At 44.6% G+C, this 23,050-nt stretch overlaps 1 protein-coding gene across 2 annotated transcripts in view; it reads left to right on the plus strand.

Moving 5' to 3' along the window:
• Window positions 1-1,770: 1,770 nt before the first annotated feature.
• AXIN2 (axin 2) overlaps window positions 1,771-23,050 on the plus strand; it is a 44,488-nt gene continuing 23,208 nt past the window's right edge. The window contains exons 1-3 of one of the 2 annotated variants that reach the window (XM_033138893.1): window positions 1,771-2,045; window positions 4,288-5,237; window positions 14,181-14,321. In XM_033138893.1, coding sequence (XP_032994784.1) covers window positions 4,414-5,237; window positions 14,181-14,321 — 965 coding nt within the window. In that variant the 5' untranslated portion in view covers window positions 1,771-2,045; window positions 4,288-4,413. Of the gene's footprint in view, window positions 2,046-2,842; window positions 3,004-4,287; window positions 5,238-14,180; window positions 14,322-23,050 lie in introns of those variants that run through there. The other variant, XM_033138894.1, reaches the window with a different exon arrangement.

The raw sequence follows: 23,050 nt of genomic DNA on the forward strand, positions 1-23,050 counted from the left end.
ACTATTGAAGGGGGTGGGAAGAGAATACCCCAGTGGCCAAGTTTTATTCATGCTTATTAGTCTTGCTTGTTTTGTAAATGTAATAAAAAAATTAAATCCCTTAAAAATAAGCACGTAGAATAGATGAAGACAAGAAGTGTGTGTGTGTGTGTGTGTTCACGCTCCCGCGCCCTCCCGCACCTCTGTGCGCGCATAAAGGAGTAAATTAAACGAAGAGGAAAAACAGACTGGAACCGCTGAGTTCAGATGCATTATGGCACTGGAACTTCCATAAAGTTCAGAGGTTTTGGATTTCCGTGTTCTAAGGCTGCCCGTAAAATAAAATAAAAAAAACGAAAAAGCTCTAAAAGACAACAGACCCAGACTTCATAAGGGGACTGAGTGCAGTGGGGGGAAGGGAGGTGGATTGGCCCGAAACCTGCACGCCAGATCCAATCTCTAATTAGAACCTTTTGTCTAAAGTCTTTTCTAAAGCATTCCGTGTCTGTTTAATATTTAACATATGGGGGGGGGGACAGAGTTTTGTTGGTGTGCCAGTAATATTACAATCAGATATTGTTTAGTTAAGATGCAGAATACATAAAAAGAAAGGAAAAGGAAAAGGCCAATATTCTTCTAACATGAAACTTTAAAGAAGAAGAAAAGGCAGTGGGGGGGGGGGAAGCGCGCGGGAGTGGGGTGGGGTGGGGGACTCTACCGCAAAATGATTTCAGAGTCCTTGCACTACTAAAGTTGATCATTCCATCCTCCCTCCTCTCCCGCCCGCCACCTCTCCAAAAGAGCAATACAGCAGTTGCTCTGCATTGTATGGGAAAATAAAAGGAAGAGAGTTCAAACAGCAATTGATAGTTATCTCATGGGGTGAAGGAGGGGCGGTGTATTGGAGGTGTGGGGTGGGGGGGGTGGGGAGGATAGTTTGTGAAGAAAGGGCTAAGTTGATTGAGCAACGAACGGGTTAAAGGCAAGGGAGTGTAGCTGGCAGAACCGGGAGGCGGGAATGTTGCCTGTCCCTTTAAGGTTCCTGCAGCACTGAGAGAATTGCAGGGATAATACGATTGGGGCGGCAGGATCACTTACTTCTGACGTTCCAAAGCCTGGGGGAGTTGGCTAGAGATTGTTTCCCTTTGATAAGGTCCTGGCAACTTGGTAGCAACTCAAGAAGCAATAATAATAATAATAAAATAAATCTAAGAGCTTCAGAGTAAAATAAAAAAGAAAGAAAGAAAAACCATCCAAAGTGTGGGGGGAATAATTAGTCCCTGTAGCTGCCGAGCAATGCCAGTACGTAATGCCGGTTGATCTTCCGATAGTAAGAACCGCATACCTTTACAGATGCACACACACACAGAGACACGCACACACATATATATTTTATTTTATTTTAAGGCGGAAGGTGTTGCCGGAAAAAAGACGCTTATCTCCCTTACAGGACCGTTCTCTCGGTTGTTCACTTTGATGTGCACAGTTAAACCCACAGCTCAGTGTTTGTTGGAATAGCCCGGAGGACATTTGGTGCATGGAATGACTGCTTGAAACAGGACCTGAGTTGAAAGAAGGGGGGCGGGTGGGGGGTCAGGAGAAGTGGGGGAGGGATCAGGTCTTTTGATATATATATATTTATTTATTTCTCCCCCCCCCTCCCTTTTCCTTTCGGCTTAAAGAAGAAGCGGGGCGTGAAGGAAGGGAGAGGATCATGCTGAAACTCTCTCCCTCTCTCCGCTGATACGTTTCGCGTGCAATGTCCTGCTCGCTCGCTCTCGCTCTCCCCGCACCCCCCCCCTTTTAAACTCTCAGATGCTATTATGAAGCATGAGAAGAGGCGGGTGATGAAAATATAGGGGGAATCGGCGCAACGCTGCGGATTACTTTTCTCCATTCTGTAAAGGGAGAGAGAGAGAGAGAAGGGGAGGTGGGAAGGCTAAGGGAGGTGGGTTTTTTTTATTTAAAAGAAGTACCGAGCGCCCGTTTACGGAGGGGGCGGGAAAAGAAAAAGAGAAGGAGAAGAGAGAAGAAAAAAAGACCCACTAAAAACTACTGGATCAATGGTAAGTTGCACAAGAATGTACGCGTTTCCCCAGCTGCCTGCTTGCCTGTTTCTCTTCCGCCGCCCCCCCCCCCCGCGCCAGCTTTCTCCCGATCGCTTTGATGTCCTCTTGGCTTGAGCTTTGAAGTTGTTAAGGAAAGCTATTTATGCGTTAGTTACGAGCAGGCAGGGCTTGGTGAGGCGATAGTCGAGGGTTTGTACGCGAACAATAATAAACGGCAGAGGTGTGTGTGTGTTGTGTTTGTGTGTTCGAGAGACGGGAGAGATCTGGGGAAGGAGTGGGGTCTTGCACAGGACAAGCCGCCCCCCCTTTACCCACCTCCAACCAACGCACCCCAACTGCAGATATCCCGGTAAGGTGTGTGCGTGGGTGGTGGTGGTGGGGGAAAGAAGGGTCCATTTTCAGATTTGGACTTTTCAGATTGGGAAGGGAGGTCGAGATGAAGGATGTGCATTTCTTTATGTGCGGGGAGGTAGGGATGCAGCGAGGATGCGAGGACTCCCTGCCTCTTCTCCCTCTCCCCCCACTCTTCCTTTACACCCCTCCCACTTCTCTCGGCACCCCCCGCGAACTCCAAAGAGGCGCTGCGGGCTTACTTAGGGGTCAGTTGCTGCACAGGGCTCGGAGAAAGCAACTGGCTTAAGACTTCTCTGTGGCTTTCTCTCTTTCTCTCCCCCCCCCTCCCCACCTTCACCCTCCCAATTCCTCTTCTCGGTTCCTGAGATCTCTCGGCCTTTCCCCCCCTTCCCTCCAGTCAGTCGCCATTTCTGGAGGGTTACTAAAAAAAAACCTTTATTTTTAACCCCCTCTTAAGGGTTGCATTTTAGCAGCTCGGTGGACTACAATGTCTTCTTTTAAATCTTCCCCCCTACCAGTCGCCCTCTTACTCGCTCACTCTCTTTGATGGGGGGAGCTGGAGAATATAACAGCCGGGCTTGGAATTTCTGCACGCGTTCAGGTACATTACAGGAAAGAGGGGGAAATACTTTCTTGACAGTAGTTTGTATTTGTTTGTTTTAAAGGCAAGCAGGCGTTTAAAATCTCCACCCCTGTCGTGAGGTGGTGGTGTGGAGAAATGACATCTTATGAGTATCTTATGACATCTTCTGAACTCTTCACATAACTTCGTAAACCAACTTTTTAAAAATTGGATGTTGGTTGGTTGTGTGTGTGTGTGTGTTTAAAGAAACTGGTCGAAGTCTTTGCAAGCCCCTTTTCTCCGGAGTGAACTAAGGATGGATGTTTGGAAGAAGCCACAAAACTTCTCAAGATCTTATTAGTCCATCTTTAATGGTGGAAACTGGCTAAGTTTGAGAAGAAAAGTGCATGACAACCAGAGCAAGGGAGATGGTGGGGAGTGAGAATTGGAATCCTTTTCTTCCAAGTGGTTGGAAGTTTTTTTAACATGTGGATGTCTTTAACATGTGAATGGTATAACTTAAGCAAGTCCATGGGATGCCTTTGAAGGCTGTAGGCAACTGATCAGAAATGAGTCAGACAGACCTAGTTTTTAAACTAAAACACTACTGTGGTCAAGATTGTGTGTGTGTGTGTCTCTCCCCCCCCCAATTTTCTTTTAAACACTTTCTCAATATGCCATTTGTTTTTTTTTGTTTTTTTTTCAGAGGAGCATCCAGCATTGTGCTTAGAAGGGTTTCTGGTGATCATAATCTAAATGTTTAAGGAGTTGAAGGGTTTTGGGGGAGGGGGGGCAGAGAAATGGAAACCAGATGCTGAGGAAAGCACGTTTTGTTCTTTGGTTTGAGTTATCTACCGAAGAAAGAGAGGGAGGCAAAATTTTGAAGGATTTGTGTGTGTGTGTGCTTGCACACAAAATAGGTTTAACAACACAAGGGATCCAGTATTGTTCCTGGGACTTCTCAGATGTTATCATTAGTAGGAGGGAAAAGTTCACAGGGGGGTTTCTTTTCTTTTCTTTTGCGTGTTTTGATTTTATAGGGCAATGCAATAATTAAGACTTCATTTTTGTTTCTGCCACCGCCCCCACTCTTTTTGCTCCCTCCACACCAAAGTTAAAAGTGTGCCCAGAGTTCAATCTTCCTCTTTGAAAAGCGTATCTGATACTTTTGATTAGCACTGCAGATAGCTGCGGTTGCCTCTTTATTTTAATGTGAAGAGTTGAAAAGCCTGTTTACTTTTTGACTTTGATGTTGGGTGGATCTGGTTTTGATTAGATCAATACTTCCCCCCCTCTTTCTTTTCCTTTTTTTCCCCCTTCAAGAGAGAAGACTCTGAAGAATCCCCTGCTGACTTGAGAAAGAAAAGAGAGCGGGAGAGAGACAACACACATACAGATTACTGAGGAACTTAAAAAGAAAAAGTCCTGCCAGAAGGGACTCCCGGAACCATGAGCAGTGCAGCGTTACTGACTCACCTCCCAGACCCCAGCAGCAGCTTCAGAGAAGATGCCCCACGCCCCCCTGTACCAGGGGAAGAAGGAGAGACACCATGCCACCTGGCTGCCACTTTGTTTGCCATGAAAAACCAAAGCTTCAAGGCCATGTCAGTTTCTTCCACACCAAGGAGGAATGAAGATGGCCTTGGGGAGCCAGAAGGCAGCGCATTCCCGGACTCTCCTCTAGCACGATGGACCAAATCCTTGCATTCCTTACTGGCGGATCAAGATGGTGCCTATCTCTTCCGGACCTTCCTGGAAAGAGAAAAATGTGTGGATACTTTGGACTTCTGGTTTGCCTGCAATGGCTTCAGGCAGATGGACCTTAAGGATACCAAAACTTTACGAGTAGCCAAAGCTATATACAAACGGTACATTGAGAACAACAGCATTGTCTCCAAACAGCTCAAGCCTGCCACTAAGACCTACATAAGGGATAATATCAAGAAGCAGCAGATCGATTCTATAATGTTTGATCAGGCACAGACTGAGATTCAGACAGTGATGGAGGAAAATGCTTACCAGATGTTTTTAACTTCTGATATATACCTCGAATATGTAAGGAGTGGGGGAGAAAATCCTGCTTACATTAACAGCAATGGACTGGGGAGCTTAAAAGTTGACTGTGGCTATCTCCCTACCTTGAATGAAGAAGAGGAATGGAGCTGTGCAGACTTTAAGAACAAACTTTTGCCATCCGTGCTAGGGCTATCCAGTAAGGCATTGAGGGCTACAGCAAGCGTCCGAGCTACAGAAACTGTGGAGAATGGGTTCAGGTAAGATAACTTCCTTTGAATGACTTTTTGAGAGTCTGTTGCTCCTTTAAACAAATCTTGCAAAGTGGGTATATGTGCATATGCTTGTCCTTTGGAGTAGATTTTGGCAAAGATACTTTTTTTTTTTTTAATGAACCTTAACAACTTGGCATTTATTTCTGGCTTGAGGGGGGAGGGCTGTATTTCTCCATAATAAAGAAAGCAGTACATTGTGGTTCTTAAGACCCACCAGTTCCTAAAGCTCTCTTAGACATCAAAAAAGAACTTCAAAGCGACTCTTGTTCTTTGAGACATGCGTTAATTGTTACCACTTTAAACCACATTAAGAGGAGCTGGGAAGAGCACCATCTAGGCATGTGAATGAGTAATGAAATACTAGTTTGCCAGCTTCATCCCCAGCTAGTGTCGAAATATGCGGATTACATATAGAAAATGGGAAGCAATTATGTGATGATGGAACGAGAAAATCCATATTATTACTGTGGCAGCCCGTGTGACTGAACTTTGTAACTTACAAGGAGACATAAAACACATGTATTCTTGGAGAATAGCTTGTATGGCTTGCTAGTGTGTCTTTAAGCCAAAGGAAATCTGTTTGGCCAATGAGATGGCTTCAGGTATGGGACATTATTGTTAGGGACAGAATTCCAACCATTGAGTAAAAGAGGTGTGCGCTCCAGGTATATATGAACTGAGTTGGACCTTTGGTTTCTCAAGCTCAGAACTGTCTACACTCAGTGACTGACAGTGGCTCTTCAGAGTTTCAGCCAGGAACCTTTCCTAGCCTGACCTGGAGATGAACCTAGGCCTTTTAGCATGCACTCTACCATTGACTTACAGCCCTTCCTAGTTAATGGAATTCAAGCTGCATTAAAAGGTGGTCCTATTCCCAATTCAGTACCCCAGGAGAGTGATGAGAGACCCTTCTTTGGTGGCATAGGCTGATGAAAGTGGGCAAGACTAGTTCCTCACAACATGGCAACACCAGCGTATTCTTTCTCTATCTTAATCGTGACAGAGTGGTATAATCTTCTGACACCTTATTCTCTTTCTCCCCTCCCTTTCCCCTTCATAAATGGGAATTGGTTGAACAAGGATCTATAGAGCAGAAGGACCTGCTCTCTCCCTCTCCCCTCTGTTCTGTGTATTCTGTCTTGCTTTGGGAGTTTCTTTCTCAGTCTGGTAAGTATTTGACATCTGGTTTACAGGAATTTTTGTGAGTGTTTCTGTGATTCATGGGACATCAAAGGGCTTCAGGCATCTCTTCTGTTTTCAGCTTGTTTCAACTATGGCCTGCCTCTAAGAGGAGGGTTCCTGAATTGCATCTGTTGTGTTTCTAGCTTACAGCAGTGTTTATGGTCTTTTCCAGCGATAGGGTTGGAAAGGCAGCTGGTTCTAATTTGGCTTTCACTCACACCAGGGCAAATCTGGAGGGGCTCCAGATAGGCGAGGGGCTTCTTCTAGTTCTTGGCTGTGCAAATGGCATCAGTGTGTGTTACCTGTTTGTTTTAATCTCTGTGGAGGTATATGCTTGCTCAAGCCTCTGTTTCCCCAGTATCTTTCTGTGGTAAAGGCAAGTTTCCAAGTTTGAAGCCCTAGCAAGCCAATTTTCTTTCACAATCTCTGAACTGCACCAGTTGCATGAGCCTGACAACCATATTTGCTGTTGCCCAGATCAAACAGTGTTTATATGTGTGTATGCATGTGTATGTTTTTTTTGGTGTGTGTATAGACACACACACACATATATACACACACACACACCCCTGCACACACAGAACACTCTCCCCAAGTTCAGATAACATTGTAGAAGGCTTTTGCATGTCTAACCTCTGTTGACACTGAGGTGGCAGAAGGCATGGAGCTATTAATGTCAGTGCCACTCTGAAAAACACCAAGCAGGTAACTTTCTGTTCAGGTGAGCAAACTTCATTTGAACCTTCAGCCCACCCATCTAATGCATGCTTTTGATTAGGAATATATTGATGGAGCTGGATAGCTCAGTTGGTTAAAGCACGGTGCTGATAATGCCAAGGTTGCAAGTTCGATCCCTGTATGGGGCGACTGCATTGTAGGGGGTTGGACTAGAGGATCCTCAGGGTCCCTTCCAACTCTACAATCCTATGATTTTATGCTGAAAACCTTCCTTTTAAGCAGATATGTACTTTGTGCTGTGCTGTTCTCCAAAAAGGCAAGAAGTTGTTTCTTGGGGTTTTTTTTTTTTTTTTTTTATTCTTGTATGTAACTGAACTGAGAGCTGGGCTTGAACCCGGGTTCCAGTTCCACTGCTGCCTGCCATGGACACCTTGTGTGGTCTTTGGCAAGTCGGTAGGTTTCAGACTCAGTTCCTCAGCTATGAAATGGGAATAATATCTCATAGGGCAGTGTTTTTCAACCACTGTTCCGTGGCACACTAGTGTGCCACGAGATGTTGCCTGGTGTGCCGTGGGAAAAATTGTGTTTATTTGATTCCTATTCAAGAGAATTACTTTACATATAGTCAATATAGGCACAGAGTTAAATTTTTTAACATTTTCTAATGGTGGTGTGCCTCGTGATTTTTTTCATGAAACAAGTGTGCCTTTGCCCAAAAAAGGTTGAAAAACACTGTCATAGGGGATGGTAGGCATGGTCTCAGTAAAGGCTGCCAAGTCATTTGCCAGTTAGAGGTGCTGCTTTTAGCAATTTCTGGACTAGAATCTCATTGTTGTTAACTAAAGGGAACTAGCTGAGAAGCCTTTCCCCCCCAAGCCAGTGGTCACCAGACATTGCTTCTCCTCCTGTCTGAAAGATATTAAAGTCCAGCAGTTTTCTCAGCTTGTGGATGAGTTACTGTTATTTGTCTAGTCTGCTAGCAGTTGACAGGTGACTCCCCTTTCCCCTTGGCTGGTGTCTGCAATGTGTCTTCATCTTTCCGGACCTGTACGTAACCATACTTTAAAAAAAATTAATTGGAAGTTGTTTTAGCATGTAAGCTTTATGGAGGAGTGTGAAGGCTATTTGTCTCCCTCCCCCTGGCTGTTTTCCGCTCCTAGGTTAGATTTGGCAAACACGCCTTCTTTACCTCAATCACATCCTTCATACTGTATGTGTTATAAGGTATATTTTTTTTATGAATTTGGGATTTCCCCGAGTCAAAATAAACACTTCAGACTTGGTTTAGGTGTCTTTCCCTCTCTCTCGGGGCTGCTTTGTGTATTAATTGCTTCCTTGAAGCTATTCCACTTTAGGCAGTTCAGTGCAACAAAAGTGAAATTGAAAAAAAAGTTTTGTTTACATTGGATTCTGAATGTATCACACAAAAGTTAATGTGCACAAAACTGCCCTCTTATGGCATACTCATATATCATAGCAGCCAATAAGGTAGCCTCTCTCTGCTAACTGTTAAGTTTTCTCTTGTAAAGTTAGTGAAGCTGGCCTTCCCACCACATGGGGCTATAGCTAGCAGATGGCCCACTTTTGCAGATTGGCACTTATTTGTGGGGGGAAGGTGTTGGAACCAAACTGGCTTCAGTTATCATAATAAAATTAAGCCGGGAGGGGAGAAAGACAAATGTGCACATGTTTGTGTGCTTGCACACACCAAGCAATCAGGGTGTTGTTTGGGGGTTGTTGTTGTTGGTTTTTTTTTTTGGCAAAGTAGTGTGATGTAAGCTACATATTTGCTTCCCCTGAAAACTATAAACACAATATTTCTGACCAAAAACCATGTGCCAGACAATGTGGCTGCAGATTCACACAATGTTTTCTCAACAGCAGTGACAGCAATCCAGAGCTTTCTTCATATACCTTGGATAACCCACCTGAACGCCTGTGGATTGCCAACTGCAGTGCAGCAAAGCTTAGCTCCCTAATTTACAAGGCTCCCTGTATAGACTTTCCATTACTTTGGTTGAAAACCAAGGTCTGAGGGTTCTTGTAAGGCTAGAGGCTAATCACAGAGGAGAAAACAGCTGTGCTGGTCAGGGTGGTGTTGTGTTGTTGTTTTTTTGCAGGGATACCCACAAAAGACACCTGGAAAGATAAGTTCTGTGTGCTTTGTCTATGACACAGGCCTGCTCCCCAACACAGTACAGGGAGTGACAAACAAGTACCACTTTTATCAGTATAAGTGGTGGTAGTTTGAGAAACTTGAGACATTCTCCTTGAAGCTGAAGGGGAACTGCTACGTGATTGTGGAAAACACTTTTCAGTATTGTGTCCTGTGGAGGCACTTTTTTGAAAGAGGAAAAAAAGAGAGCCCATGTAGAAATTTACACTGGAGACTCTGCTTCACACAGGAATTAAAACTCCTTTAAGGCAGCTTGATAGCATCTGGCTACAATTAAGTTTGTAGTGTGGTCAAGATCTTTCTTTAAAAAAAAAAGTGGCTATGAAAACATCCCTAATTGGTTTACTTAATGTATGTGGGGATTTTCTGTACAGATCTGTTTTAACTGGGCAAACTGTGATTTTTTTAAAAAATAAAAAGAAATTTATTGTTTAATTATATGATTGTATAAGTTCTGAGGGGTGGGGGAATGGCATTTTGCTAGCTAAACGTCTTGGTAATTTCTTGTGCTTTGAGTTTCTGCTGACTAGTTTAAGGTGATTTATGGATCCATTGAACTTTGGAGCAGGACTTTTCCCAAAGTTCGGCATAGCTTGGGAAGTTGAGCTCTTCCAAGATTTTGGAGATCTCTCTCTCTCTCTCTCTCTCTCTCTCTCTCTCTCTCTCTCTCTCTCTCTCTCTTAAGTGGCTGCCTTACAGTATGGAAGAGCTTCCCCTTAACCTTCCCATAGGGATGACATGTAAACATAAACTAACGGGCGGCACGATTATAAGGCCGTAGCAGCACGACATGCACTTTAAAAGGAAGGTCTGTAAGATCCACTTAAGGAGCAGGCTTGGTTCTCTACAGATGGTGAGCATCTTGCAACCAGATACCTTACAACAATAAGCCCTAATGGGCCTGCGTTTTGTTAAAGCAGGACATGAAGCTGTTTCAAGGACAGTAATAAAAAGTAAAGCCTTTATCCTCTCCCCCCCCTTCCTTGAAAGACCAAAAAACATATTTAAAAAATAGCTGCCTTAAGAATGTCACGGGAACTTTAAAAACATAGATAAGTTTTTTTGTTTTTTAAAGGTAGGCTACAACATTTGGATCCTGCTTCCACTTGCTTTCTCCACCCCCGCCCCCCCTTTGCAGAGTAACTTTCAACATGGAAACATGTGGGGTTGATCTGTCTTGAAGATCTGAAGGATCTGACTCTTCCCCCCCCCCCCCACCGTCTTCTGTCACTCTTTGGTTATCTCCTGTTCTTTCTTTCTTTTCTCTTCCCCGCTCCCTTCCTTCATCTTTTGAATGTCTTGATCTTCCCACTGAAATATCTTTGTGTGCTTTGGGAAAGAATGTGTTCCCAGCTGCGCTTAAATACCTGAGTCTTTTGCAGCGAGGCCTCCTGCAAAGGTCAGCTTGAGATGTGGAGGCCTAGAACTTCAGTCATGCTGTTTGCCGTCATAACTTGAAGAGGGCTGTCTGTCTGTCTCCCTCCATCTCTCTCTCTCTCTCTCTCTCCCCTTCCCAAGCCCCTTTCTTTGCTTAAGCCTTCGCAAGGGCTCATGTTTTCCCCTTGCCAGTGAAATGGAGGAATGCAACGCAGCAGGAGGGGAGTTAAGGGGAGGGTGGGAGGACTTGTTTGTGAGAGAACTGAGTGAAGACTACTACTGAAGAGGTCGAAAGTGGGTAACCGGGGCAAATGGAAACAAAGGGACCAGAATACTACTACTAGGGGAAGTGCTGCTTTTCATTAAGACTACCAGGCTGCTCACTTAACTCAGGCCTGATGCCTCCTCCGATCTCATTGCAAGTGGCTTGGTGGTTGGTTTGTTTTTTTAAAAAATAAAAGTTTCTCTCTTATGTTTCGGCCTTAAAGAAAGACTTCCCCTTTCCCCCTCCCTCCCTCCACCTCCCAAGTTGCTCACAAGTGACTCCAATTTTAAGCAAGTGACTGTCTTAGAATTGAACAAACAGCGGGCCATGGGAGCCTGAGTTGATCGGGGTTGCCAAACTGAATTTCTTCAGAATGAGGGATGTGGTCTGCCTCTGTGATGTCTCTTCTGTGGAATGTTATGGAAGTGGTTGAATAAGGGGTGTCCCTTTTTAATGTTCTGTAGAGCAGGCATCTGGAGTAAGGGGTGATGGCTTGAAATGAGGAACATCTGGCAAACTTAGTCTGGATTCCAGGCATTTGGATTCTGTGTGTTTAAAGGTGGTGCTGTCTGTATAAACAAGGCCTTCTTTAAACGTTTGGCTGAGAGCAGTGATCACAATCCCGTAAATGTTTTGTCAATCCCTAATTTAGTCTTTAATAGTCCATGGTGATTAGGGTGCAGAATATAAAACACAGGTGTACATCCCTATTGGTCTCCCTTTGCCAAACTGATGCCCTCCAGATGTTTGGGACTCCTTGCTCCTTTCTTCCTCAGGCACCAAGGTTGTGATGGCTGATGGGAGTTGTAGTCCAAAACATCTGGAAGATACCAGGTTGGCAAAGGCTGCCCAATAAATTGTTCAGTATGTTGCTGCCTTGTTGGTCCTATATAATGACCCCTTGGTGGGAATACAAAACTGAAATTTACTCCCCTCTGTGATTTGGATCAGAAAAGATTGCTCTCCACTTATTATCGCTTTACCAATGCAGTGCTCTCTGTAGGGCCACACTTCTTTTTTGCAGTATCCTCTGAAATAAGATGCCAATTGAACCATTTTGAGATAAGACCCTCTGTAGAAGTTATATTTGTTAATTTGACATGCTTGGGGACCTTTTGAATCCAGAGCTGAAAATGACATGAAAATATTGCGGGCACTTAATAATATTTACCACTTTTTTCTTAAGCACTTCACCCTAGCTCAGAGTTTCCCAAACTTGGGTCTCCAGCTGCTTTTGGAACACAGTTCCCATCACCCCTGTTTCTGCTAGCTAGGAATGATGGGAGTTGTAGTCCAAAAACAGCTGGAGACCCAAATTTGGGAAACTTTGCTCTAGCGGACTCTGCCTTCCAGATGATTTGGGACTACAACTCCCACCATCCCTAGCTAACAGGACCAGTGGTCAGGGATGATGGGAGTTGTAGTCCAAATCATCTGGAGGGCAGAGTTTGCCTATGCCTGCTCTAGCCATTACAACTGTCTTGTAATGCTGGCACAGATTTGGGGCACAGGGAGGGAGAGAGAGAGAGAGAGAGAGGAAAGAGAGAAAGACAGAAAATATGCTTTTAAGGCCACCTGATGAGTGCATGGTAAAGATTCAGTTTCAGGGCATTCAGCTGCTGTTCTCAACTACCTGGCCCTAGCTCACTTATCTAAAATATTGTATTGCCCTTTTCTGTAGATCTTAGATTCCCACTCCCATTAGCCCCAGCATGCATAGCTAATGGTCAAGGATAATGGGAACTGTAGTCCGGCAGCTTGTGGAGGACCACATTTCTCCAATCCTTGCAGCAGATGGACCAAGAATAACAATGCACATGTATTTGGGTTTAAGAGGAGTTGAGTGTTTCTGTGAGGAGATCCCAGCCCAATTGGAAATGTTAGGGAGTAGAACAAACCTAGAAAGGAACTTGTCAAAATGTTCCTGAAATGCCCCACATGATCACTAAGGCTCCAATCTTATTCCTACTTAACTGTGAGTCAGCATGCTTTGAACTCATTTACTTTTTGATAGGCACGTGTAGAATTGTGAAAACTGTAAATGTGTTGATGGCTGGAGTGTTTTGGCAGGACAGTTTTCTCTCTATCACATGGAGACTTGGGTAGTTGTTTCTAAATCTCAGTTTGTTATGTGGGAGTGTCCGAGACAAGCTGGATCTGTTCACAATATTGCCTTCCTTGTGAGTCTTGCCATAGGATGATGGCAAAAAAGCTAACACTAGTGTGGTGTATTGGACTAAAAGCAAGGAGGCTTGGGTCTAAGTCTCAACTCCTACTTTCCCACACCAATGTGTCTTAAACCCAAATACATATTCCTTTGTTGGACCAGATGATCTTCAGCATCCCTTCAAACTCTTCACTTCTGTGATCCCTCAATCTAACCCAGGCTTCCTCAACCTCGGCCCTCCAAATGTTTTGAGACTACAATTCCCATCATCCCTGACCATTGGTCCTGCTAGCTAGGGATCATGGGAGTTGTAGGCCAAAAACATCTGGAGGGCCGAGGTTGAGGAAGCCTGGTCTAACCTGCTTCATAGGGTTGTTCTGAGGATAAAATAGTGATGGAGGATGTATACTGCCTCTTCTCTTTGGTGGAACAACAGGAGAAAACATACTTTTTTGTGTGGTGCCATAACAAGGGATTGCATGAATCCACCATTTTAAAACTTTATGACTGCTGATGGCTTTAAAATACTCAGTGACTTTGTAGATCATGAATGGGGAACCTTTGGTTCCCAAATGTTGCTGTTCTTCAACTCCCGTCAGCCCCAGCCAGCATGGCCAATGGCCATGGATGATGGGAGTTGTAGTCCATCAACATCTGGAGAGTCCCCATGTTTGCCACCCCAATGTACACAAACAACTTGCTTTGCTTCCATTCCATCTACAGCACAATGAAAGCTATTAGACACAAATGGGTATGCTGTGAACACACACCTACACAGGTAAACAAGGATTTAGTAGCATGGGTTTAATTCTCCTATATATTACAGATACTTCTGGCAGATCACATGCTGGTTAGCCAGCTGTTTGTGGTGGGTGGAAAATGAAGGCCGTGATCCTGAACACTTCTTATTTATAAGCGGCCCATTGAAATTGACTGAGTTACTTCCAAGCAATGAGAATATTAGTCATTTAGTTAGTCTTGTGTGCACATATATAACTAGCTCATAACTCTTTGGCTTTTTATGTGCATATTTCCTGAATTCATAGAAGAGTAACTGAGCTTTCACTTTTTGATTGTCTCTAGGTCCTTTAAGAGGAACGATCCTGTTAACCCTTACCATGTGAACTCTGGCTATGTCTTTGCTCCTGCCACCAGTGCAAATGATAGCGAAATATCTAGTGATGCTCTGACTGATGACTCCATGTCTATGACGGACAGTAGCGTGTAAGTATTTCCCTTGGTTGGATTTTTTGAAAAACTGCTGGTTCTTAAAAGAATCCTACTTGACCATGATCTCTGCTTTAATTTTCTGTTTAAAATTCTGCTACCCAGTTATATTTGTGATGGACTCTTTAACCACCATATTGCCATAAACTAGGAGTATGGTTTGAGCACAGTGTGCATGCCTTTGATGCAATGGTAGGAAATGACTCTCTCATTTCCATCACTTTGCAGGTATTCTCACCCAACTATCAGGTGAACAACCTTGTTCTCCCAGTAGGACTAGAAATCCAGCCTCTTACCCATGGGATGTATCCCCATATCCACAATTTTGCCCCAGCCCTTGTTTTTTTTAGGACTAGGTGTACTCTTATTATCTAATTAACAGTCATAAAAAAAGAAATTGCTTCCTCTAGGCGGTGCTTTCTGAGGTTAACTGCTGAACTTAGGAGCAATGCTCTATTGACCCAAAGAGTCAACAGCCTTCTTGGGCTGAACCTGACTGACTTTCCTTCTGTAAGAGGGCGGAGGCTGTTTGGAATGTGATGGCAATTATTCCTTAGTCTCTGGGAGAAGGATGGGAGGAATGATATGTGCTGTAAAAAATTTGGTCTTCTACGGCGAAGGAAATGGGAAGAAGTTTTCTGTTGTAATCTGCTTTAGCCATAAAACTATGTACAAGGGCAACTATGTACATTGTCAATGGTTTCTCTCTCCCACCTCTACTTCATGTTGCATTCCTCTTCCTGCTGCTGGGTTCAGAGACTGGACTTCATTGCTTAATATCCCAAAGTGCTGTGAGGATAGGGGAGCATATTTTTTTATTTCCAGTGGAAAGAACGCTTTTTGGAGTGGAAAGAACGCTTTTTGGAGGCAGGTTGTGGTTGGGGAGTGCAAAGTAGCCTGGTTTTAACTTAGCGTTGATATACATATGCACACAAACACACACACTCCCAAGGTATTAACTTGAAATGCTTAGTTGGGCTTCCCATGCATGCACATATCTAGAAGCAATTCCAACCCAAAACAGTAGGACTTAACTTGTGAGTAACAGGATTGTACTGTTAGTGTACCCATGGTGGTTTGGAAACCTTGAAGGTGGAAGGAAATGCGTCTCAATTCCTTGTAATCCTTTCGGTGGCAGGGGAAGAATATGCACTTTTTAAAATAAAAAAGTCCCTAGATATAAAACAGCACAGACTTGGTTATCCACCCTCCTTCTAGTATGTGTGCAGTACTTTTCTCTCTCTCTCTTAATGGTTTTATGGAAGAAGAAGAAACCCATTCCTGCCTTACCCCGCTTTCTCGTTGAACAACATCGACCTTACATTTTCTTAAAAAGCTGCATCACTATTTTATTTCTCTTTGCCAGCTGGGCTGCGGTTTGTATATGTGCTCAGTGTGTCAACAGAGCATTCACTGGGTTAGTCATTTCTGGACCAGTGTTGGGTCACTTGGGACGAGCAGGGCTAGGATTATACCCTCTCTTCACAGCAATGCCAATTGTGGGGCCTTCTACAGATGAGAGCACTGAGTGAGAAATAAAGTGCATGCTGGATGAAAGGCTTAACTGAATCGCTTTCAGCCTATTGTTAGTCTAGGGGAGCTTAGAGGGGATAAGAGGGTAGCAGGCTGCTTTGAAATTTACTTGAACAAGTGAATAGGAGCTCCCCATAAAGCCGGGCATGAATGGAGCCTGGCTGTTTTTTCCTGCCACAACAATAGCCAGTACAGGCTGTGAGGAGCAAGGGAAGCTTGCCTGATTAAACTGCTGGGAGCTTCAAGATACGGGATTGGGGGGGGGGGTGTTGCGGAGGTGGTGGTGGGGGGTGGTGAGGTCGGAGGGGGGGAGGCAACCTGGATTTCAATAGGGCCCAGAATGGTTATATGGCTTTAGAGAGCAACCTGCAAAAGCTCAAGGCATTTAACCGGTTCCTGCTGAAAACTGATCCCAAACTCCCCCTCCCCAACCCTCTAGAAGCCTTTGGAAAGGTTCAAATTTCCTGTGGTGTTGTCTCCAAAGGACTTAGGAGTGTGTGTGTGTGTGTGTGTGAGAGAGAGAGAGAGAGAGAGAGAGAGAGAGAGAGAAGGAGGAGGAAACTGGGACACACACTTTTTCCAGCTCTGTGGCTCAGTGTTGTAAACTCCTGGAAGCAGAGCATGCTGATAGGCTTCAACAGCTGTTGCAAGCTGCGGTAACACTAGCACGTGTGCCAAGTTGTTTTTGTGTTTGAATTTCCTTCCCTGCCATGGGTGCATGAAAGAGAAACTTGAGCAAAAGGGAGAAAAGCGGGGAGGGTGATGTGTTCCCGCTCAAGCCGCCTTCTTCTTCTTTTCTTTTTGAGGGGAGCGATGTTGGGAGAAAACTGAAATCAGCTGCTGTTGTGGTTCATTTGCCACCTTTGATGATTCAGGGGCATTGGCTTTGTGGCACTTTTCCTGTAGCTTCCGTGCCAACAAATTCGTGCAGCAATGCACCACTCTGCTTTGTGTGTGCGTGTGCAATGGCTTTGGTGGAGTACAAATCAGACAACAGAACCCACAGACATCAGAAAAGCCGGTATGATCTGGTCTCTTGTTTTCATGGCGGCCCCCAGGTGGCATTCCCAGCAAAGAAAACAGCACACAATCCTCCCCCCCTTTTCCTGAACTTACATTTAACCCAAAGGATCAATGTTGCGTTTTAGTTTAATCTGCCCCTTTTTGGTGTTAGCCACAAAGCACCCAGGCAAATTCACATTTCCATTTCTTGATTGGAGGGAAGGGGTGAGGGAGGGAGGGAGAGACGAAAGGGGGACTTTTTATTATTTGGTTATATCTTATTTATGGATTTACTTTGGACACAGGGGAATACTGCTGAGCAAACTTCAAATATTACCTTATCTTACAAACCAGGCTTTTGATGTTGGCAAGATCAGAGGCTCCGTTTCAGAGCCATTGCCAAATGAAGATGGGAGTGAATGCATATGCGCACGGAGTCTGATATTTCAAAAGAAGCAGTGAAACTACATTCAGGTTAGGTCAGGCACATCTAAGTCAAAAGGCTAAGATAATTGGCTCAGCTTAAATGGCAGCTGACTGGAAAGAAGACTTCAAAACTAGTGTTTCCCCAGAAACAGATTGGCTTAGTACCAGACTGGTTAGCTAAAATGTTTATAATTAAACTGTGCTATTCAGTGCCTAAAACTATGCTGTTCTTCAGTCCAGAGTTGGATTTAAAACACATGCACACCAGGAAATCTAGCACAAATATTGTACTTCTGGAGAAGGGAGGGGGGTTAGATTAACATGGACATCAGAAGTTGTATTCCCCCCTTTTTTCTTTTTAGGCAGTATTAATTGTGCACCGGTTTTGGATAGCATTTTATTCTAAAACACTTTAAAATGTTTTCAGTTTTGTTGAGATGCATTCAGTGAGTGACCTTTGGTTTTTGTTATTGTCTTAGAGTTGTGCCCGATGTTGCTCCTACGCTGAGCAGGCCCACTGAAATTAACAAACATAACTACCTTAGGTTTGCTAATTTCAATGGGTCTAGTCTTGAGTATAACTTGCTTGGCAACAGCCCTTAGATATGTTCTTTCTGTATCAGATCTGGGTTCCGCTACTCTTCTAAGGAACTAGCATGGTATCTATGAGGTGATGCTATTTTAGCCTCACACCAACTCCTACAATATATTTTATCCTGAAAAATTGAGACTTACCCAGATGAGCTCCATGGCTGAGCAGGACCTCGCTCATTCAGGCCCAACACTTCTGTGCCATTCTGACTCAGCTTGTAAAGATGCTTTGCACATTCTCTTTTTCTGTGATCTTGCAGCTACCTTATGAGGTGCAGCCGCTATTGTTCCCATTTTTTTTAGATGGCAGAGAGGCAGGCAGGCAGGCAGAAACTTGGCTAAGCCCACCCTGTGAACCTTTGGCTGAAATAGGGCTTGAGCCAAAAATAAAAGTCAAGAATTCTCTCCCTTGTAACCTCACTTGATCTTCTTGGCTACCCTTGTTGGACTTGAAATTCAAGCACCAGCTGCCCGTCTTGTCTGTATTTAATGCATTATGGATTCTTATTTTCCTTCAATGCCCTTTTATTTTGAATACCCAAGGACCGGAGTTTAGGAAGCTTGTTTCAAGCCCTCGTTAACGATTCCCAGTTCTGTTTCTCAGGGCTGTTCAGTAACGCCACCCTTCTTTTTAAAATGAGATTCACCAGCCCTTTCTATTTAATTGTAATTAACATCTCCCATCTCACCCCACCCCCCGCAACCAAGATAGCTGCTTGTTTGAGTGAGCCAATTAAGAGGACACCCTCATTTACCCAAATTGTGGCGTTAGGGAACACTCAAAACATTCGGGCTAATCGGGGAGGCCTCAATGAATGGGAGAGGAGTGTCACATGGACACTTAGACTGCCGCTGTGCGTCATGGTGGACTCGTAGTGAATGTGTATTGGTAAGTTTCCATTTGGAGGACTTTTCCTTATCGCAAGCAAGATGCTCCCTAAATGAGACAAAATAAAGCCAAGTAAGAAAATGCCCAACTATGGCATGTCAAGCTTTTGGTGTTTCTATATTCAGAATCTATATAATAAAGCGTCACATAGAAAAAAGGCTGTTAGTTGAAGGGAATGCATTACGTTTCCATGTTCTCCCTGGCTCACCATTCTACCCCACCAGGTAGCATTTAGTAACCACTGGACATATGATGCTTTATACCAGGCATTAGCAAACTCGGCCCTCCAGATGTTTTGGGACTACAACCCCCATCATCCCTGACCACTGGTCCTATTAGCTAGGGATGATGGGAGTTGTTGTCCCAAAACATCTGGAGGGCCGAGTTTGCCTACGCCTGCTTTATACAGAGCGAAGCCCAGACTGGCAGCAGCTCTTCATGGCTTCAGAGCTGCTGCCTGAGAACATTTAAATGGAGTTGCAAAGGACTAAACACGGGACCTGATACAGGCAAGCCGCATGATTTTCTATGGATCCCCATGCACTGCTCATTATTTGACTTTGCTTGTGCTGCCACACTGCTATGACTACCCAGTCCTATACCTACAAGTGGCTCTCATTCATCCCTTGTCCACTATTCCTCTGTCAGGCTGTAGTGCAGGAGTGAGGAACCTGCGGTGGCCGCCAGATGTTGCTGGCCTGCAACTCCCATCATCCCCAGTCATTGGCCATGTTGGCTGGGGGCTGTTGGGAGATGGGAGTTCAGCAGCATCTCGACGGGCCACAGGTTTGTCACCTCTTGCTCCTTTAGAAGGCAACTTCTTTCTGGCAAAGAGATCTGCCTCTGTGTGAAACTATGTTAATATGGACCATGGGTCATTCTTGACTGAAGCTTTGGGGGTATGCAATCACATCTAAACAGCGTGCATTTGGTAAGACCCGCCTCTGCCTTGATGGCGTTGCCACATTCAATCCACTTGATAGTTCTATGCTGTCCTCCCTCCCTGGATGCAGAAACACTCTCAGTGTCCAAAAACTGCTAGGATGCTTTTGCCTTCAAAGAGGTAAACTTTGCATCTCCTCCCCCCTTGGGATACTTGGAACGGGATCCTAGCCCGTTTTAGATTTATGGCTGGCATTTCATTTCTGCATCCACTGGAGCTTAAGTGAAGACATAAGAGGTGTTTGCGCGATGTTTCTCTCTTGGTTGTCCAGCAGCTTTCTTGGCAGAACCTAAAGAACAAATGTAGCAAACTGGGAAGGGAGAACAAACTTCCTCCTGGTTGATGGTGCAGCTGTCTTTTACTTGAACAAGCCATGCAAATTGTTTTTGCGACATGCTGTTTCGTCTGTCCAAATGTTGCATATGTATTTTTGCTGTATGCCAAGTAATTCCAGTCCAAGTTGATGAGAAAAATCCTAATAGTGTGATGTTTTACTTGTCTGCTCAGAAGTAAGCTCTATGGAGTTCACTGGGGCTTCCTCCCATTGCAGTCCTACAAAGGTCAAGCTCTGTTTGACTCCAAGACTTGGAGCAGGAGTAATCAGTATGGGGTCCTCCAGAGGGTGTTGGATTACAACTCCCAGCAGCCTCAACTACTGTGGCCAAAGGCCAGAGATGATGGGAGTTGTGATCCAACAACATCTGGAGGATGCCATGTTGACTGCCTCTGGCTTAGAGTCTAAGCAAACCACACCAAAGTTCAGCATTAGCAAAGAAGGGAGCCTGTACCTACTCCAGCAGCAGACATAAGCCATGCATTTCAGGGTCAGCCTCTTCACTTTAAGAGGCTGGCTTTTTCACAAACCCATGCATCACTGCTAGAGAATCCAAATAGGAACACACCATCTTAAAATGCACATTTTTTCTTACCAGCCTTGCTTAGAAGCACACACCTCAGCTCTTGAAACCAGAATGTGAGCATTCCTCTACAGCAATCTTTTCTAACCATGTGCCCATAGATACTGTTGAACTACAACCCTCATCGTCCTTGACCTTTGGCCATGCTGCCTGGGGATCACAGAGGCTGCGTTGTAGCAGCGTCAGGGGAGGCAAGGTTGGGGAAAGTTGTTCTACAACCTGGATAACCTTCTCCAGGTGATGGGCCAGATTCTGGATTTTCCCACCCACAGTGGGCAGGGTTGCCCACCTATCCATCACTTGATGTCACCATGATTCCAGGTAACCCATTTATCCTTTGCAACATGGCTTGAGATCAAGCTATGCTGCAAAGGAAGATCCAGGTTGACCCAAGTGGAGCTGATCAGTGACCTCAAGCCCTGCTTTCAGCAGGGGTTGGTTAATTTCCTGCATTCCCCATTATGGCTATTTATTTACTTGTTTCATGTTTGAATCTCTCCCCTTGAGACACCGCAAAGCGATTTCTCCACCAGGACTTCCGCAGTACAGCCAAATCCTGGTGTCTGCTAGCTCTTCTTCGTTGCTATGTCCATACCTGATGTTACATATGGCATCTGGTGTGGGGCTGTTGCTCATGGTTTGGGGAAAATGGCCTTGCAGGGCCTAATTGGGGTGGAGATTTCTCACCATTGCTCTACAGCTTCATCAACATCAGTGGAGAAAGCCGTGGAGCAATTTCAAAATGATGCCATTGCCTGTTCACAAAGTGCGGTTTGAAGCTGGCTTGAAAACCACAATTGTGTTCGCTGTCTAAGGTTACAGCTTACTTGGCAAACTGCAGATTTGGGGAAGCAGACAAGTAACTGTAAACTGTGGTTTGCCTGTCTTACATTTGGAAGCTCCCAACTATGGTTAGCGCAAACTGTTTGGGTGCCATCCTTGTTTCCTCCATTTCTTGGAAGGTGGAGGCAGATGAAATTGCACAAATGTTAAAAATGCTGCACTGACCACAGGGAACACCAGCCAAGATTGAACACAAACAATGCATAATGCTTTAGAAAGATGTTTAGCCGCTGGCCATGGCAAGTCTCCACACCTTTGCTGTCCAGATGGCACTGCTAAGGGGGTGCTTGTAGTTGGAACTTCTTATGTGTGGAAGCAGCCTCTTTTGTACTCTTAAGAATTCTGGCCTCTATAGATTAAAGCTGACACTTAAATTGCTTCCAGAAAACAACATGTAGCCAATGCAAATGTTGGAATTGTAATGTTCCATGAGCACCTCACCCACCCAGTCAGGAAGCAGGTTGTTCCATTCCACACCAGCTGAAGATTCCAGTCACTCAAGAAGTAGCCCCATGGAATTACTTTATTCAGATTTATTTTATTTTATTTTGCTTTGGGGGAGGCCGAAAGGAACAGACGTCCACTCTCCCATTGAAACTATTTTCACCAGATGTGAATCTTCAGAAAGAATTTTGAGAGTTCCGAATGAAATGCCACATTTAAAAGCTCCACAGCCCACAATAATTTGGTGAACAAACCTCATGCCCATGTGGAAGTGGGCGAATGAGCAATGACTTGGGGGTTGGTTTTGTTCTTTCACCCAGCAAACCCACAATTGCTGATTTGGATGGACTGTGCAGCTTCCATATAACCCAGCATGTATTTGCTTTATAGCTGTTTGGTACAACGTCCAGTATTCGTCCACAGAGCCATTCATATTTACACATCTGTTGGGAGGAAATGCTCTGTGTACGTGAAAAGGTTGTTGCCTCTTCCGGGGAGCAGGGGTGCCAGAATTATTTAAATGAATGCAAATTTGAAATTGTCCATTGATGACTGTTAAGGCTGAATTGAAGAAACAAATTGCTTGAGCTATCTAGTCAGCCTAGATAAAGCTATCTAGAGGAAACCCCTAGTGACTGATCAGTTATTACTATCTGCAGTAGAAAATTGGAGAGGTGGATCACATCCCTGTCTAGAAATATTTATTTATTGGTTCCCCACAATGGACTGTGGGGTGATGCAGGGGCTGTTAACTGTTTGGGAAACTGAGCATCCTGTTTGTTTGGAGCTGGTGTTGTTCTGCAGGGCCGGTGCAAATTCTGGCAAATGCTTTTATCTGAAGCTCTGTAGTAAATAAAGGATGCCTTCACAGCAAGCCTCTTTCTCATTGTCAGACAAAACAGATCTATTCACAAATATTAGGCCTGATCTGTGTAATACGTGTGCCATCTGGAAAGCCCTTGTCTGCGCTCCATGTATCCCTGGTTGTGTTTTCTGCAGCTATGGCATGCGTTGGCCCATTTTGTGGTTCAGGTGTCCAGGACATCCATTGCTCGTGTGCAGTTGTCAGTATGTGAATGGCGCAGCCTACTGCACATGGAAAGTGCATTGAAATGTGACTGGACATGCATGGAAAGCT

Source organism: Lacerta agilis, chromosome 2 (genome assembly GCF_009819535.1).
Source record: "Lacerta agilis isolate rLacAgi1 chromosome 2, rLacAgi1.pri, whole genome shotgun sequence".
NCBI lineage: Eukaryota > Metazoa > Chordata > Lepidosauria > Squamata > Lacertidae > Lacerta > Lacerta agilis.